This window comes from Bactrocera dorsalis, chromosome 1, assembly GCF_023373825.1.
Source record: "Bactrocera dorsalis isolate Fly_Bdor chromosome 1, ASM2337382v1, whole genome shotgun sequence".
NCBI lineage: Eukaryota > Metazoa > Arthropoda > Insecta > Diptera > Tephritidae > Bactrocera > Bactrocera dorsalis.
In genome coordinates this window covers 112,105,912-112,124,780 of record NC_064303.1, presented here as the reverse complement: position 1 = coordinate 112,124,780, position 18,869 = coordinate 112,105,912, and the positions used below count along the sequence as shown (strand labels likewise).

The 18,869-nt window shown below is 37.6% G+C and overlaps 1 protein-coding gene across 5 annotated transcripts in view; it reads right to left on the bottom strand.

The window, feature by feature from the left end:
- Positions 1 to 18,869, bottom strand: part of LOC105230762 (protein turtle) — a 130,974-nt gene that overhangs the window by 68,408 nt on the left and 43,697 nt on the right. For all 5 annotated transcript variants that reach the window (XM_029552251.2, XM_029552249.2, XM_049446697.1 and 2 more), the window contains exon 3: positions 16,916 to 17,399. In XM_029552251.2, coding sequence (XP_029408111.2) covers positions 16,916 to 17,342 — 427 coding nt within the window. In that variant the 5' untranslated portion in view covers positions 17,343 to 17,399. The remainder of the gene's footprint in view (positions 1 to 16,915; positions 17,400 to 18,869) is intronic.

The following is an 18,869-nucleotide window of genomic DNA, read 5'->3' as shown; positions in this document are numbered from 1 at the left end:
GTAAAATGCCAAAATCAGCATGATATTTAAATTTCCCGCAGGCCAAAAGAACACATACCCACGCATCGGGCAGCGAGTGAAAGCTTGTCTAACGCAGCTACTAACATTTGGGGGAGAGGAAGTGTTGGTGGAAATTTTGATTGAGCAACTGAATGCGCACCGAAAAGCCTGCGGACAAAAACCGAGCACCTAGCGACTAATGAAAACTGTGGAAAGGGTGTGAAGCCAAGGCGTATCAGCGAGCATAACAAAAACATGGTGGTTATCAAAGGCCTGTGTTGTGGCAAAACGGACTGACAGACTAGCAATAGACATAAGTGACAGCAAAATAGAAAATAAAATTTTGTGTATAATAGAAGCTTAAGTTATTATTTGACTTCTGTTGTGGTCAGTTGTGTTAAAGAAATATGATAAAGTGAAATTGTAGCAGTAACGCATACTGGGGTTACCATATATTATAGCAATATTAAAGTTTATATTTAAGTGAGAAGGGATTTTATGTAAGGCATTGCTTGTCAAAGCAATACTGTGCGAAGTAGAGCCAGCTAATTTTATGGCTTGGTTTCAAAAAATAGTCTTGGTTATTATCGAAGTAAGGATACAAGTCAATGCTTTTTTGGAGCTCGCCATACTACATCTCGAAGTCGTCAAAATCCAACGTCAGCTGCTACCAGATATTCGTATTCGGCAAAATATCGTTAAAGTTAGATACAAAAGTATTTTCCAGCACCTTTCGGTCTCCGGAGTTATCTTTTTCAGCCAAGAAACATTGATAGAGCCGGTAAACCTCACCAATATAACTCGTTCTCAAAAGTTATACTCTTTTTTATGGCAAGATGGACTAAACACAATATAAAATTCTGGAAGAAATCTAAAAATATATTTTGGGTCTCCAGAAAAAAAGTTTCACTTTAAAAGAAAACATTTTACTCTGGAACAGTGATATTGTACCGGACACATATATGAACTCGTGTGCTTGAACCATTTGAGAATTACAGCGAATGCTTAATCATTACAGCATGAAGTGGAGTGCATGTTAAGCAAGCATAACGATCCGAATTGCCATTCCGGTGGACATCCAAAGCAATCATTAACACCAAGTGAAGAGTCATTCTGGCACTGCAAGGAATAGAGAGGGCAAAGACTGGAGCAAAACAAGCCAAGAATACCAAACAAATAATGAAAAGTGTGAAGGGCGAAAATAAAAATATAAATCTACGTGAGTGCCATGAGTCGAATGAGTTGCAGGCGTCGTACAAGAGTGTGTGTGCGCCATGACATAGAAAAAGGAATTCATAAACACAACAATCTAAGCACAAGAGGGAGAATTGAAATGAAGAACACAACTACACTCATAAGCTCGAGAGCTCGAGAGCACGGGGAAGACGTGCAGCACTTCCGTGCGGAAGTATCAAGTGTTCAACGATGACGCTGACGACGACAACGAACGACAACAGCAACGACTTCAATATCGACATTCACGACGTCGTTGACAATGTCGTCGCTGGCGTTGATTGGATGGTGGCACTCCGCTGCTCGCTCAAGTGCAGGTGGCATGTCCGAAGTGCGCGCACAGAACGACAAGACACTCACACACATACATACACACATGCATACGTGCTTGCGCTGTAGTTGGCCAGAGCAGTAACTGGAATTAAAGTATGCACTTCGCTGCTCGAATGTCAATCGCTCGGCGAAACGAGCTAAGATCCTGCCATTGTTATTACAATCCCACAACCAACACAAGCCGCATACTAAAATATGACATCCCAGCGCTGGGAAATGACGATTGACTTCCTCGAATGCAGTGTGTGTGTGTGTTTGTGGTGTGACCGTTGGCGCTGTCAGTGCAGCCTTTGGTCGTTGTCATTGATGTTATGTCATTGTTGTTGTCAACGCTGACATTGTCGCCGCCGTTGCTTTGCGATTTGATGTCATTTCGATCCACTTCAATGCAATGCGATATTTTACGTTGCTGCACATGCAAACACTCCACTTGTCAGTGTCTGTGTGTGTGTGTGTGTGTGAGACTGTTCTGTCGTCGGAAGCTAATGCAATGCGACATGCTATTGACACTTGTGCGGCTTTGCAGGTCGCAGGAACCAAGTGGCGCTTAGGTTACATACATTTGGGGGAAAAGAGCAAAGAACACAGTTCGCGAGAGTTCTGCGGCATGCAAGGCGGTGCTGAGTGTAGGTTTGTTCGTCTAAAGGGCATCTGTTTAATATTAGAAACATATATTATAAGTGTGTGAAAATTCTTAGGAAATTTTCTAAGGTTTAAATGATAATTTTGAATTAATATTTGACAAATTGCAAGTAAATAAAAATAGAACAAGAAATAATAAAAACCCTCTGATTTGGAGAAATTAGTAAATTCTGTCACATGTCGCTCGGGTTAAGAACATTAAACATATTCACTTTTTTATACGCTAAAAGCCAGACTTTTTCGCTATTGACATGGAATTCAATTTCTTTGTATACCCTAAACATAGTATATTTAGTTCGCCAGATGGTTTATAAATTACACCCAGAAGAAAAAATCGATTAAATGGGCAGCATGTCGAACTGAGTCGATATACTTGTATTATCACTACTGAGTCTTGGATTTATGCTGAAACAGGCGATCAGTCGACCGAATATGGTGGCAAAGGTGAGCTGAACCGAAGAAACACGTCAAAGCAGGTCAAAATGCAAAGCTATGTTGACAGTTTTCTTAGATAATCGAGTTGTCGTATACTCCGAACTCCTTCCGACCAGCCAAACTGTCAACAAGGGATAGTATTTGAGTGTTATTCGTCGTTTGGACGATGTTATTCGTTAAAAGATGCCGGAATTATGAGCCAACAGCTCTTCGTATTTGCACCACGACAATACACTGTTGCCAATTTTCCAGCAATATCGCACCGTGTGACTTTTGGTCGCTCCGGGGACACTGTTTTGAGTCAATTGAAGACATTAAACATGAATCGATATGCGTATTGAAGGCTCTTCCGGAAAACGACTTCAACAACTATTGTGATGACTGAAAAATAAAAAAACGTGGGCACAAGTGTATTGTGGACAAAGGTGATTAATTTGAGGGGGATGACAAAGTTTTTGAAAAATAAATTATATTTTACTTCCTCCTTTAACTGTCACTACTTTAATATTTTCTTCCTAAACCTCTCTTGCAACTTTTTCTCTGCTTAACCTCAATTATTGTGTCTAGTGTAATCAGTATGTCTAGTACTCACTGTCACTCATTAAAAATTGCAAGCATTGGTATTAAGCACATACACAACAACAACAGGCGACCTCATATCTTATTACCGCACCGAGAATTATAAATTCTGCTTAACACAACCATATTTCATATTCTCACTTTCACATCCCTTCCACAACCAATTCCATGGAATCCTACAAGGTTCCCCAAGCAATATCGATACATAATTGTATCGACATGCTTATAAGCCTGATCCAACGGCGCCCTACATACGTGCACACACAAGCCCGAACATTCGTTTTTATTGTACACTCGTGTCAATACACACACTCGCGCTCCCCACCTCACCCCACATAGACATTCGTTTGCTATTTCATTTCCTTGCAACGGGCTTTCGATTTGCAGTTTATTGCTCTTGAGTCTTACATGTTCGGTTGTTGTGCCAGCATGTCAATGGCCATTGTGTTGGAGTTGGTTAAGTGTATTGGCACAATTTTCGCGCATCATGCAATGCTCGTTGAGTCGTCCATTTGTTAGTTCGCTCGATGGTGGCTCCATTCGTGCGCATTGACACTTTTATTTCATTAGTGTTTATCAGTCACTCCACAGGATAGCTGGAGCAGCGAGTGGCCGTTAGGAAAAGTGTAGCCACATTGCTTCAATTACATGAAGTGCCGGCAAAGTGAATACGAGATTACATCACTATGTGCTATAGTATAGTTAGCCTCTGTTCATTTGCAAAATTTTTCATTTTTTTTCTTTTTTTAATTTTTTTCTTATAATTTTTTCAGTGCTGAGCTATGAAAAACATCAATTTTTACTCTCATGAAATTCTCTTTGCGCCATAATATACAAATAAATTTTTATTACTTCAAATATTGACAAAGTGTTGGCTGTTATTTGCTGCTAGCCTTTAGCGGCTTTTATGCATGTATGTGTGGCAATTAAGTGAACATTCAAGCTAATGGACAATTCAAACGCTTATAAACACTTTTTGTGCGAGTATGAGCAGTAACTGTTTATCGATTTCTAAATAGTTCTGTTGTGTAGCAGCAGACGAGTAGAAAAAATACTATCAATGAAGTGATGATGCCTTTTGGCTGCTTCAAAGCGCCCTAGAATATTTTATTCAAAGGCAAAACTGAATGCCAATAAAAGCATACTTTTAGGCTTGCAAATTATTGTTTAGTTTGATGTTTCCATTTAAAAAAAAAAAAATAAATAAATAATATTACAGCTCTGAAACTTGGCGAGCTGGTCGGTATGTCAACAATACTTTGTAGCCACTCTCTGAATGTGGTATTAGCGACGCTCTGGTTAAGTTCTTACCGAAAAATGTCTGTCTGGTAGTTCCCACAGCCATGCATTATTTATCGATAGCCATTTTAACGAATTCCAAACGGTTTTATATCGGCAACTTCGTTAAGTGCAATATATGTTCATCTGTTCGCTGCAATTTTACTTAATACCAACGTCAGTCAGTACTTCTTGTTCTTGATTATACAAACAAAAGCTCAAGCAATGCAATTCCAATGATTGACATTTTAAAGACTATCGTAACTGACGCTCTTTTCTACGTCCTGCGCTTTACTTTTGTAGGGTGAAAGCTTTGATGGTATTTGCGATTGCAATGAAAGCCCTCCCCCCTGCAGTGTAGAAAACTGTGCGGCTTAGAACTGATATTGAGATGCAGAGCAAGCCAAGTACTACCAACAATTCGTTCGCTTAGAAGTTGCAAGAAATAAACCCAGTCTATTACTAATTCTCAAAAGCCATGAACTACTTTAGCTTTAGAGTCGTAGGCAATAATGCTTTAAGATGTTCATAGCTGAAGATTCCATTATAAATAATTATTTTTATTAGAAATTTATCAATGCACACAACCATATTTACAACCTAGACAACAACCAGCGTAACTTACAGTGTGGACAACAACTCAATTGGAATTCGTTTAAGAATTAATAAACTTTATAATTCGATTTTCTAACTCTAGTTGCTAACTACAGCTTTCCGGAGTAGTTTTCTGCGCCACTTGGAAAATAAGGACCTTCCTTTATTTATAAATCGAAGATTGACAGGTGCTTAAACATATACTTACGTATACGCCGCTGATAGAAAAGTAGTCAGTTAGTGTTTACAACACTGATTGACAGCTATTTGCTTGTTAATTTTGAAAGCAATTTCCAGTAAATCAATAGCAACCGATTACTTAGCTGAAAGCGTGTGGAACGGATACAACAGTATGGTTGCCTGCAACTTGAAGGACTTGGTGTGGCCCACTTTTCAATACAACTTACCTCGCTTAGGCACTAACCGTATGCGCATAGGTTAAAAATCGTGTTTCCAAATTCAATAAGTATGCATTTAGAAAGCTCTCCTTTAACAACCAATTTTGCCATTAAAAATTTGCGGCCTTTGCTTTCAACTCACAGCAACATTCTAAGTGGCAACAATGGCTGGGGCTGGGGCTAATAAGGACGGCAAGTTGTAAACGAAAAAGGTAGAGAAACAAGAGCAAATAGGCTTGTAGTTGTACCGTAAATGCTTAAGCAAGTAGAAAGTGGGTAGAGTGGAGGATGATAAATTATGGAGTGGTTGTTTTGAAGTGGTCGCTTGCGGCTAAAAACCGAAATATACAAGTGGCACTGTGTAATGCGCTATAAACCCATTTCGAGAGAAAAGCTTCGATGAGCAATTGATGCAGTGAAAAGCTCACTGAAACGTGATAACCCAATTCTTGACAGATGGAAAAGAGAAAACAAAGAATACAAGAACACAAATGGCCACGTTTACTTCCTTTGATTTAGCAGATAAGCCGTAGATAGTTGAGTGAATGGAAAATAACAGAGATTTTGTTGGGAAGAGAGAGACACTGAAACAAAGGAAAGTAGTACAAGAGGCAGAAATACAAAAGAAAGAAAGCTTATTTACTTTTTACGTGGCATTTAAATTTAAAAACAGCTCTGCTAGAAAATACGAAACTTTAGTTAAAGTGTTTCTACGAAGAAAGTTTATATAAAAAAAAGTGTTAATACAAAATCTCATTAGTGAAAGCTCTGTGAAAGCTCTATTAAAAAAATCTAAACTTTAGTTAAAATATTTCTCTAAGAAAGCTGATATTTTAAAAGCTCTGCAAAAAGATTTAAGTGTAAATTTCATGAGTGAAAGCTTAGTAAAAGCTCTAGTAAAAAAACACAGCTCGGGTTAAAATATTTCTCTAAGAAAGTTGATATTTTAAAAGCTCGGCTCATAGATTTACTTGAAAATCTCATGAGTTAAAGCTCAGTGGAAGCTGGAGTAAAAGAGTTTTTAACTTCAAAATAATTTCGTAAAAAACCCGAAGCTTTGTTAAAATATTTCTCTAAGAAAGTTGATATTTTAAAAGCTCAGCACATAGATTTACTTGAGAATCTCATGAGTGGAAGTTTAGTAAAAGCTCTGGTAAAAGATTTTTAAAATTTTAATACAATTTCGTAAAAAACACAGCTCTGGTTAAAATATTTCTCTAAAGAAGCTGATATTTTAAAAGCTCGGTAAAAAGATTTAATTGAAAATGTCATTAGTGGAAGCTCAATGAAAGCTCTGGTAACAAATTTTCAAAATTCAAAACAATTCTGTAAAATAATGATATTCTAAAAGCTTGCCAAACAGATTTAAATAAAAAGCTCACAATTAGCAGTTCGAGTGAAAGCTGGAGAGAAAGCTAGACTAAAGAATGCTTGAAGTTAATATATTAGAAGTTATACTGAAAATGAATTTCTTTCGTAGGACATGATATTGTCCACTTTCACTAAGGCATTTGAGCGAATTTAAAACTCACAGTTTGCAGGACAATTAAGCTTGCCATATATTCATCATATTCCCCATATATTGACTTTTACTACTTTTATCTATAACAATTTGGGTCATATGTATTTATTGCACTGAGTATGAATATTAAATTTTTCACTAAATTGTCGCTTATTCGCCTGCAGTGGCATTTCGTTGCAGTTGTTCGTTAAATATTCGAAAGCACACACGCTGCAGTTTCGGTTTTGTGCAATGGCATATATACTCGTTTTTGAAAATGTGTCAGTTTATATTTAAATACAATTTGAATATGCTGACATTTACCCTTTCATCAGCCAAAAAGATACATTTTCTACTTAATTTTAATGACATGCCAGCAAGCCAGCGAGTGTTGGCCTACTTATAGCTAGGTAATTGCATTACAACCCTGCAGTCAAATTAGCTGGTGCTGAATAAGATGATAACTAGTATAAGTTCGCTATGGAACTAGTTCGCTCTTCGGTAAAGTGGATAGTGTTTATACTTGTGGTACGCTTAAGAAAAGTCAGCTGTCAGATTTGTGACGGAAGTATAGTGGACTGCTTCTAGTTCGAAATAGAGGACGCAAAAACTAGTTTGCAGCAAAAGTTACTACATTCAATTGATAAATACAATTTTATTATTTTAGACCACAAATATCCTTATTTTATTCTAGTTCTGATGCCTCCTTTCTAATTGATTTTTCATGACTAGTTCCACTACCGGTATCAACAGTCAGTGCTTGCTGTGGTTAACCTGCTGACGTCTGCTCTTTAAATGCTTTTTTGGCTGAATGCATTTCCGATTTAATGACATGTGAGTCACATTTATTTATTGTTGGCATTGTTAGCATTTATTTAAATACTTGCAAGCGCTTAAATGCAGTTCTGTTTATTTTAGATGTAGGTTTGTAGGCTCACATTAACCAGTTGTGTGCATAAAAGCCGTATTCACTCGAATTAAAATTGCACAACTCCTGCAAATTAATTGCAAATAAACCCATTTAAACTTAAATATTTGTGCATTATATAGCGTAAACATAGAAATATACAAGGTTCATATGGCACTGCTTACATAATGATATTTAACAGTGATGAAAACTATTATTATAACCTAAAAACGCAGAATGTTGCTAGTGTGACCCCCGTCAAACAATATAAAGTTTGAAAATATTTCTCAAATTGGAAGCTGCTGCTTTTGAAATGCGAGTTTTTTTTTTATCAATTTTGAATTTTTCTGCAACCAAATCAACTAATGGACAATTTTTACTAAGACAACCTATGGATATATTTCAACTGGTTGTTTAAAAAGGGAGGCGCATGAGCGCTGGACCGTAGGCGGCCTCACTTCAACTATTATTAGGCTCATTGTGCTCGCGGATGGTAACCAATTTCAACATCATCCAGCAACTCAGTCAATTTGGTATAAAATGGGATTCCTTTCCACCCCAGCTGTCCTATTTCTCAAAGGTTGGGGTATCGCATGCTTTGCATTTCGCCGAATTCCCTCTTCAAATTTTCGAAAAACTTAATTGTAGTCATTTAGTCTGAAACTGCCTTCTGTGTACGTGTGTTTAAAAGTCTACTCTTAAACGAATGAATGAACCTTCACAGCCGTGAGCAATCCGAAATACTTACTTAGATCTAATATTGCTCAAGAACTAGGATATTAAGCAATCAGAGTGTGTATTATTTCTCCGATACCACTATAATATCGGATCTAGGCTGTCAAACCATAGAAAGCATGACAAAAACTTAGATGTTTGTTAAGTTAGGATCTTCACTAAACTTTTCCCAGACAGAACGATTGATGAAAATTATACACTGTGTCATATTAAGTAAGTACTTGTACGAAAAATATTCATTAAAATACTACAACATATAATATATCTCTCAATTTTCCATTTCTAAAATTCAATTTATGCGCTCCCAAAAGTATGCTTCCCCTAAGCGATGCTGTTCGAACGCATACAAAAGCAAATAACATTGCAGCAAATAAATCCATTTTCACAACAAATTACAGTTAATTAAGTATTGTGTACTATTTGGGGTGAACGCGAGCCAAATGAGGGCCCATGTAATGGCAGCCTACATACATACGAACAAACACAATAACTCATGTAATTTCGACTGGCTGGGAAATTTACAAACATTTCATCAAAAGTTTTCATTAGCGACATTTGTCAATTTCATGTGCCACGAAATGGTCGAACGAAAATAAATTTGGCAAAATTTACAAGAATATTACATTATCTTGCGACAGCTGTGGCCAACAACACTGGCCGTGCCAATTCGGGGCGACAGCGGCGGCGGCGAGTGGAAATATTTTGTGTAAACTTTATGCCGGTCAGAGGGCGCGAAACCAACGATATACTAGAGGCTGGGGGTGGGGGGAAGCTGTCATTTATTGAGTTAACATTTTGTTTGAATTGACTGCTCGTTGGCCTTGTTGTTGTGTTGTTGTCGAACGCGTGCGCGGCATATTTAGCAAATGCAATTACGCTAACGCGCCGCTATTTTCGCAGCCAATTTTGTTCGCATAGCCAAACGAAATGAAATACGAGCACATTCGGCGTGGCATGTGGCATGCTTGTTTCGCTAAAAGTTTATATTTCGATATGTCGCAGTTTCGGGGCGCGTTGAGGCGTTCAGTCGCATTTCGCAGGCTCAGTTCGGTGTGAAGTTTAAAAAGCGAAATGAATGGCCTTAATTTCCGGTCACATGCCCCTTTTGACATTTCACTGCCAACTGCTCAAAACCGAAACTAAAGAATTGCAGAGACACCCCCACCACACCGGCAGCGCAGCACCTTCGCACACTTTCGCCGCAAGCCATACACTCAAACACCTTTTTGCGTCGCCTAATTTATGAGCATTTGTTATTGGCTGCGGCATGGCTGCTTGTTTGCTTGTTCTTTTCGCCATTGCTTGGCTGTACATAAATAGTTGGTTGCCATCGTTTTCCTTGCCAATTGTTTGTAATTAAATTATGGCGCGTTAGCAAAACTTTTCGACTTAAACGAGCGCGTTCCAAAATTAAGCGAACAGCACGAACGAAACAGACCACGACAAATAAATGCGAATACCCGTGTTGTTGTTTTACATCATGAACGCCGTGGCAGCGGCGGGTGGTGCGAAGGCTTTGCGCGGCGCAAGAAAACAAGCACCGCGCCAAAGGCTTACGAAGGAAAAGTTATGAGAAAGGGATTATGAAAATTTTTGCCGAAGAAAGGTGTCGGTAAATGCGCATTCAAAGGCGGCGCGTAAACAAAGTTTTCCTCCTGCGCTTTATGCGAAATCAGAAAATAAATGCAAAAGTTTATAAAAACTTTGCTAATATAAAATTAGCTTACGTAATAAGGTAAATTTAGGGCGAAATTTCATAAAATTAAAGCTATTTGAGCTTCTTTGGAAATATATGTTAGTATGCTCAGCTTTCTTTAATGGTGGTTGTGAGTGTTAGGCCACGGCAATACTGCGTAAGTTTGAGGCATGAAAAACTTTTAACTAGGCGCTTTAAGATTTAAAGATACATCAGTATTCAGATCAGAAGCTCGGTAAAACTCTTAGGAGGAGGAGAAAGACATGTAATTCTACGACTGTCGGCTCTACGATATCGGAATTGACACGGATTTTATTCGGCTAAGTATTGTCATTTCGACATTTAGCAGGAAGAAAGGCGTGCTTTGTACAGATAGCAGATGATCCTTGTTAAGGTTCACAAACTTTAGGATGGAACAAATAGCTTGAAAAAAATCTTAACTTTGGCCCGCCGAAGCTTTAAAACCCTTCACAAATACGACAGATTTAGTTAAAACTTGATTTCCATCGATCAGTTTGTTTGATCCGATCTAAAAAAATTCTTTGGAGATTGCCTTGTTGCCCGTAATAGGCCAAATGAGAAGGTTCTCCATGCAGGCAATTGGTTCCAACCGTTCTGCTTGTATGATAGCTAAATGATCTAGTGGTCCGATTTCAGCGGTTCCGACAAGTGAACTGCTTCTTGGATAGAAAGAACATGTGCAAAATCCCAGATCGATATCACAAAAATTGAAGGACTAGTTCGCGTGTACAGCGCGGACGGATAGGCAGACGGTCATGGCTAAATCAACTCACTTTGTCAGGCTGACCATTAATATAATAATATAATTAATAGAGTCTCCGAAGTTTCCTCCTGAGTGTTAAAAACCTCAGATACCCTGTTCAAGGTCCAATAACAGAAGAGTAGAGGATGAAAGCCGCATTTGAAAAATTTCAAAAAGCTTTCAACCATTATATTTTCGAACAATGGTTAAACCATATATTTATAGGGCGTGTGTAATCACTAAAGCTTTTATTAAAATTTGCAAAGCGCCTAATTGTAGGCAAATCAAATGTTTAGTATACTTTTTGGATCATAAAAAAAGCAAAAATTAACAGAAAATTGCTATCAGAGCTTAATTTGGGTACATTTATTGTGGCTCAGACTTCCATACAAAGCGGAGCCTAAAATTTTTTTATCCGCAACGCATTTGTCTGTAAAAAAGCTTAACCAACAACTAATTAAGCTATTAAAAGCTACCAGGTAAAGTCCGCCACGATTTTGACCACAAAAAAAGTCAACCCGTGTGCCATCGGCAACTTTTAATTATCTAGCGTGGTAACATGATTAAGAGGCGGGTCTAACATGGGACATTTTTCTGCTACGTAAACGCGTGTGCTGCCACCCATTAAAAGCTAAACTGTCGGCGACACCTCGTGTTGTCTATTAGTGTTGTTGTTTTTGCCATGATTGCCGCAGCAGTTGAAAAGAATTTATGTAAATTTTATAATGTCAACAGGCTGGCAACATCTGCGCTTTTTGCTAGTTTAACAACAAATCAACTTTCTCGTCCAACATAATTAAGCGGTATGCAAATGAAGGGTAGTTTGGAATAGTTGCAATCCAGTTAAAGTGATATTTAACGAGACGGCGAATTTGGTTCAAAATTTACTCTGTTTTGGTCCTTATTGTTCAGGATATTGTTTTTGATAAATTAATTATTGTCGGGTTTTTGTCTCTGCTAAGAAAATATGTCTAGATAATCTTTAAATTATCATTGAAATTTTTCTTTTCAGCCAAGTTAGCTTAGCAAATATCTGCGGTGCTACTAAAAGTAACTTTGATGAAGAGTAAATATTTTCTGTTATTCTTGAAACATTTTTTTAATTTTACTTCAGCTGTTATAATGGATAATTACAGTTTTAATGACACTCTGAGGAGAGAAGAGTTTCAGGAATTTGTATGATGGCATAATAAAAAGTTGTTTAAGCCTTGGATGACTTTAAACAAGATCAACGATTGTTTTATACCATAAAAATAGTATTAAGGCATGCGAAGACAGCAAAAGCCTTGATGAAGTACATGATAAGTATCATCACCTCCTACTGGACGATATAGAAAAAGCTCTCATCTTTTCTGTTCATAAAAATTCGAGTTTTCTGAGCTTTGAAAACCTGAATTTCTTTATCGAAATATTCCAATTAAGAAAGTTAGCAAAAATATTGAAAGCTCAAAGCTCAACTTTATGATGAAACAAAAAGCTCACTGCGCTTCAATATGCTGAAAAACTAACAAAGTGATCACAGATGGCGCAGCGGAATCCTTTAATCAATACATTAACAAAATGAAGAATGATTTCAACACAATTACCAAACTAAGGGGCGTGGCACCATCGAAAGTTCATACATATTTTATCACTAAAACGTGATGCAATCAGTTTCACAAAATTTTCATATTTAAAGAATTTTTCAAAAATCATAAAATTACCCGAAACATTACATAAGCCACTTTGAGTGCGTGTGTAGTTGTTGCAACAACCACTTTTTAACTAATAACCTACACTTAAACATTTCCTTTGTTGGGTAGAATTTACGACTCCGCTAATGGCAGTTGATTTATTTCACAAGGGCGGCGGCAGAAAAAGCTCCGAATACGGAAAATATGCTTGGGAGCTTATCACCGGACATTGATCAATGCTTGACATGGCAGTCGACGCCAAATAACGGTATTTGTCAGCAACGCGAGAGTGATAAATGCGTATATATTTATTTGCAAAAGTTCAATCAGCGCTTGTCTAGTGTGAGTGACGTGTTCAATGAAGACAAAGAGTGGAAGAACAGTTCAAAGAACAAGCCAAAAGAACTTATTGGTTATTCGGACCGCCCTTTGTTTTTTGGTGAACAAAAATTCTCATGCTTTTGCATAGGCGAGCGCAAATAGCGAGATTAATATTTCATACATTGCTGGAAGCATTATTTTTATTAACTGCGCTTTATTGGATTTGTAGTGTATATTAATACAAACGTATATATGCAAATATACATACACATATTCACTCACACATAAGTCGCTTATACACATATTCATATAAATACAGGGAAGGGCTTATATTGGGTAGTCGAAAAAGTCTTTTCGTATTTCTTATCAAACTTCAACTTGTTTTTTTAAATTTATACTAATAAATAAATAAACAAATATGATATATATGATATGACACAATGTGATTTATAGCACTAGAGAATTCGAACTTCGTGTGCTTTAAAATTTTCTGCAAAAATATTTCCATTCCTCGTTGCAGTGCCGTTTGTTAATTTTGTTTATTCCTGCTACAATAACGGTGTATTGGTGGCACGGCCAATTTACTGATTGACATCGTTAGCCTTAATGTTATCAATGACATTATTAACATAAGGACAAGCAGCAGCGGCAACAACGACATAACGATGCCACTCACCCACTCGCAGCAACGGCGGCTGCCGACAAGCGCTCGCAAATATACATACATGTATATGTGTTTGTGTTGCGGCATTTCCTCTTCCATTCGCGCCCTCGCCGATGCTTTACGCATCACTTCTTAGCATCGATACTTGTGTGCGCGCGCGTTATCTTTGCGCCTCCTTCGTGTCGTCAGTGGCCACAACAACACATGCACCGCTATCGCCTTAACTTTGTTAACGTCAACGCTAAGTAAAGTGTTTGCATAGCGGTTGCAGGGCGAGTGGAGTGCGAGTTCGGTAAATGCGTTGCTCGGCGGTTGCCCGTCATCGGCTGATTGCGGGCATATATCGTTGACCGCCTATGTCGTGTTCGCTATTCATTTCTCTTTCAGCGTCGTTCTTTGTTTGTTTGCTGCGCACTCGTGGCGCTTATTTGCTTTTAGTTTCGTGTACATTTTTTTTGTTTTTTTTTTTTGTTTATTCGTTTCTTTTTCTTTTGTTGTTTATTCGTTTGTTGTTTTTTTTTTCTTGATTTGGCTTCCCTTCAGCCTTCAATTTCCTTGCTTCCCGCTTGCGCTTTTACTTTTCAAAGGACATTATTTTGATTTATGACGAGCCATTGATCTCATACCGTTAGTTCTAAAGCGCTTTTATTCGACGCGTGTTCGCCATTTTTTCGTTTTGCTTGCGCGTGTTTGACTTTGAGTGGAGACGCCAACTTTGGCTTCAAAGAAATGGCACATTTTTGAAATTCTTTATAAAACGTCCTCCATATTTTTTTCAATATTGTGTATTAATATTAATGCCTTCTCTTTGCTTGAGTAATAAACATTTTTTACTGCGAAAATATGTACATACAAATAACATGTGTATTAGGGTGTGTAAAAAAAAATAATTTTTTTTTCGCTTTTGTTCTCAGAAACTTGATTACTAGACACGGTTGAGATCTTCGTATAGACAAGGCAAGGATTCCCCAATGTTGATCACGTTTTCGAATGTTAGCCTTACACCATTTTTTGCAGGCTCGTCCACTATTTCATTGCCCTCGTATTAGCCTTTGTGGCCTGGCACGCAATAGAAGTTAAACTGCTTACTTCTGGCAACACTTTCCACTGATACACTGCTTTCCAAGACACTTATGGATGATATGCGATACGAAGTTACGGAGTTGATTGCTGCTGGGCTGTCTACGTAGATGTTGACTCTGGAATTGCCTGCAGGTGCATTAGAGGCCAGCTTTCACAAAAGCAAAGACCTCAGCTTGATATATACTGCAGTAATCCGGCAATTTAAAATGTTGTCTTATACCTAACGCTGGGCAGTATATTCCCGGACCTTCCATAGTCTCATAGTCTTGTAGGAAATTTATTGTTTTACTGTCTTTTTTGACCTACCCTAATGAAGATTTTATGTATGGCTATAACTTGGAATAATATTGTAACTTGGATAATTGATTGATTTTGGCTATTAAACACAGGGTGCCCCATCCGATTTCAAAGAATTTTATTTAATTTGTATCTTCCAATTAATTTAAATTATTATTTTTTTTTAATTCAATATCAATAAAGTAAACGATTTTAAGTGCTTTTTGTTGTCGTTTCGATTTTTTTCTTACTTTTTAATTTTTAGTAATAATTTCAACAAGAATGTGATGATTACCTTAAGTTCATCAGCGATACGAGCATTGCAGGGCACACTTGCCTTTATATAAATGCATAAAAAGATGGCAGGGAGTGTCAAGTTAGGATATTAGAGTGACTTATTGACATCACCTATTTTTGACTTTAGCCCTTAAGAAACTATTTCTAGAATTTTTGACAGTAATTCGGCAGTTTTCTCTATGTTAATTGAGAAAACTTCAAAACCTTACTTAAAATCCCTTATAAAATGGTGTCGCTGAGACCAAAATACTAAATGATAATTCTGATCAACCTTTGGTTAGTGCTTTCCAGTGCCTTGGTCGTCGATGCACCGACTGTTGATGATTTTTCACCCAGCTGAACAACACAAAAGGCTAAGTATATGCATTAAAAATACACTTCAAAGTCCAGAAAAAGCTCGGAGCAAATATTGGAGACGTAATATATACATATATTTAACTCCATTCATTTACCGCTTTTATATCAATTTCATTGAATAACTCCGCTGTAGAAATGAAGTGGAGGAAAAGTTACCGCCCTTACTTCTGAAAAAGTGTACACTTGTATTCAATATCATTGGCAGCATGGACGAATAAGAGCAACGCCGTAGTGTGGCTGCTCTTGTAAATCGGAAGCCATACCTCGGTGTTCATTTTATGGACGCGGCATATTCACTTGACACGTCCGGCAAGAGAGCATTCAATCACCAAGCGAATAAACAATCAACCCACACACACACTGCAGCACATTTGCTTGCATAAACTTCCGCGTAGAAGGGTCTGCCATCACAACAACAATAAACAGCGCCAGCGCCGCGCAAATGCAATATCCTGTTGTTTGTCTTTCGCTTTTTTCTGCGCTGCTGACACAGCATTGCATGGAATTCAATTAAAATTCAGCTGCCGCAATCCACCTGCCTGGCCATGGCACAGCCGCCGCGCTGCTTGTGTCTGTGTGTGTGTGGCTACATTTTTTGTCGGTTTGGCTCATTCGCAGCTTTTGTTTTGCGTTTTTTGCTGTTTTCATTTTTTTTTGTTTTAAATCTCCATTTCGATTGTCAACCGGACAAGCTTTTGATAGCAAGGGGGGCCGCAGTAAGGCTTGAGTTGCGCTTTTACATTTGTTAACGGTATCTAGTAGCCGGCGGCCTGCGGATTGTGTTGTGGTCAAGTAAATTACAGAATTTTCGTATTGAAAGCACAAAAACAACGCTGAAGCGCTAAGAGATGTTGTATGAGTCAGCGTGTTCAAAGTTCTTGCAAAAGGCTGTCGGATGGCGAGAAGCTCCAGACAAGCCTCTAATATATATTGATTTGGTGGAAAGACAAAATTAGTTACAAAAACTAATAAAAAATATTTTAATAAAAATTTCAAAATATTTTGTTTTTAATGTTGATAAAAAAAAATTGAAAAAAACGAAAAAAAATTTCAGAACATTCTAACCTTACTTTCTATATTACCCAACCGAATTCTGAAAATTTTTACTATTTTTTTTCAAAAAAATATTTGACTGTCGCCTTGCACTCACCTGGTATGTTTGCATGTGTGGTTTGCAACAGCAAAACCAGCAGCAATATAATAAACTGATGAGTTTGCTGCCAGCGGTTTATGCTGTTGCTGTACTTATTGCTGTTGTTGCTGCTCGCCCACTTGTTGTGCGCTGGCTCTCTGCTGCTTTGGTTGATTTTCGAATTTTCATCAATTGTTGGGATTTTCGTTGATTTGCGGTTTGCAAGTGATTTCGAAATGGTTGTTGTTTTTGTTGTTACAGCTTGCTGTGAAATCGCCTGCTGGTTGATATTATTTGAATTTTCTGTTGTTGTTGTTGTTGTTGTGTAACAATCGTTATTGTTGTTTTTGTAGTAGTTGTTGTTGTTGTTTGTGGCGAACGATGATCGCGACCGGCTTAATGCCTGACACCACCGGTAAGACCCAGGGTCCGCACACACGCCCATGCCTCTGGTCCCATAGTCAATGCCGCTAACGGATCGTCCTCATTGCAGCGGCGTCATCTGCAATTGAAAAAAGGTAAATGTTGAGGTTATGTTATAATAAAAAAAAGTCACAAAAATTTATATTTTTGTTAATATGAAGGGTTTAACGGTGATTTCCGAGCAAAAGCAGTGAAAATTTAGAATTGTGTTGACTCAAGGAAAGTCTATTTGGAGGGGCTTTTACCATATATCTGATTTGTTAAATGATTTACAGACTCTTTCTTCAAAAATATTTTCTTTTTTCAGCCCAACTAAAAATTACTGTTAAATTGCCTTCAATGCATCAATCTCTGTCTGCCGCATGTCATTGGATGATGTGCCAGAAGCACAAATTGCTCTGCTTGTCATAGACATTCATATGTTATATGTGTGTGTGTATGCATGTGAGACCACACACATGCTTCTCTGCCTCCTTCGCTCCTCAAAGTATATTTCGTTGTCGATCAGATATCTGAGTTGGACAAGAAAATTGAATTTGCGGTTAACTCACAGCTTTGCCAAACACACACACAACCACACCCACACACTCTCACATACCCACACACTCACCGACATGCCCGTTGCATTTGAAATGAAAAAATTCAGTCGGCCTCTCGGCCTTCGTACCGCCTATTGGGAAATTTAAAATTGCAATTTTGTGTTTGTTTTCTCGTTAACATGACATAATTCCAAATGCAAATACAATGTTTATGCGAAAATGCAATAACGCACTGATAGCTGGAAAATAGATTTGGATTTGTGTGCAAATAGCTGAAGTGAATAGGGGAATGAATTAAACTTGGCATATACTATTTGCCTGTGCGTGCGTGTGTGCTTTGATTACCTCGCCAATCAGTAAATAAATGCATATATTTGTATAGCAATCATCTGATGTATTTGCCAATGTTTAAACAACTGTGAAATATAACAACACTTTCGTGCGAAAACTAAGTAAAGAAAGTAAAACGAGAAATATATAATTTATGCTGGATTTGAGGTTTATTTCAGTTTATATTATTTGATGCTCGGAGTAGCTGAGGAAATATAGATAATTTTCATATTTATTTTAAAGTCAGTTGATTGCTTTATTTAATTTTCGTCTAAGAATTTCTGGGAAACCTAAAGGCACAGGGTGCACTGAAGAACCCTGGTTGCTTTCCAACAGGTAAATCAACGAAACGTGTAGGTCTTATGAAAAATGCAGGTCTTTATGGTGTGTCTGGCGGCTTACTTAGTATTAACTATGCAAAGCCAACAACTATCCGATAGCCGGTTAGTATTGAAATACTTTGGGAAACAGATTTGCCTTTTAGACTAATCAATAACCATAATAAAAATGATGAAAAAAGAAATAAATTCATACAACTTACCTTCTTATGTCACGAACACACTGCTTTTCAAATAAAATATATTTTTTATTAAATGTTCGTGACATAAGAAGGTAGGTTCACTCCTACTTTCGTGTGAAAAAAGTTTTATAAAATGAAAAAAAAACATAAAAACTAGGTT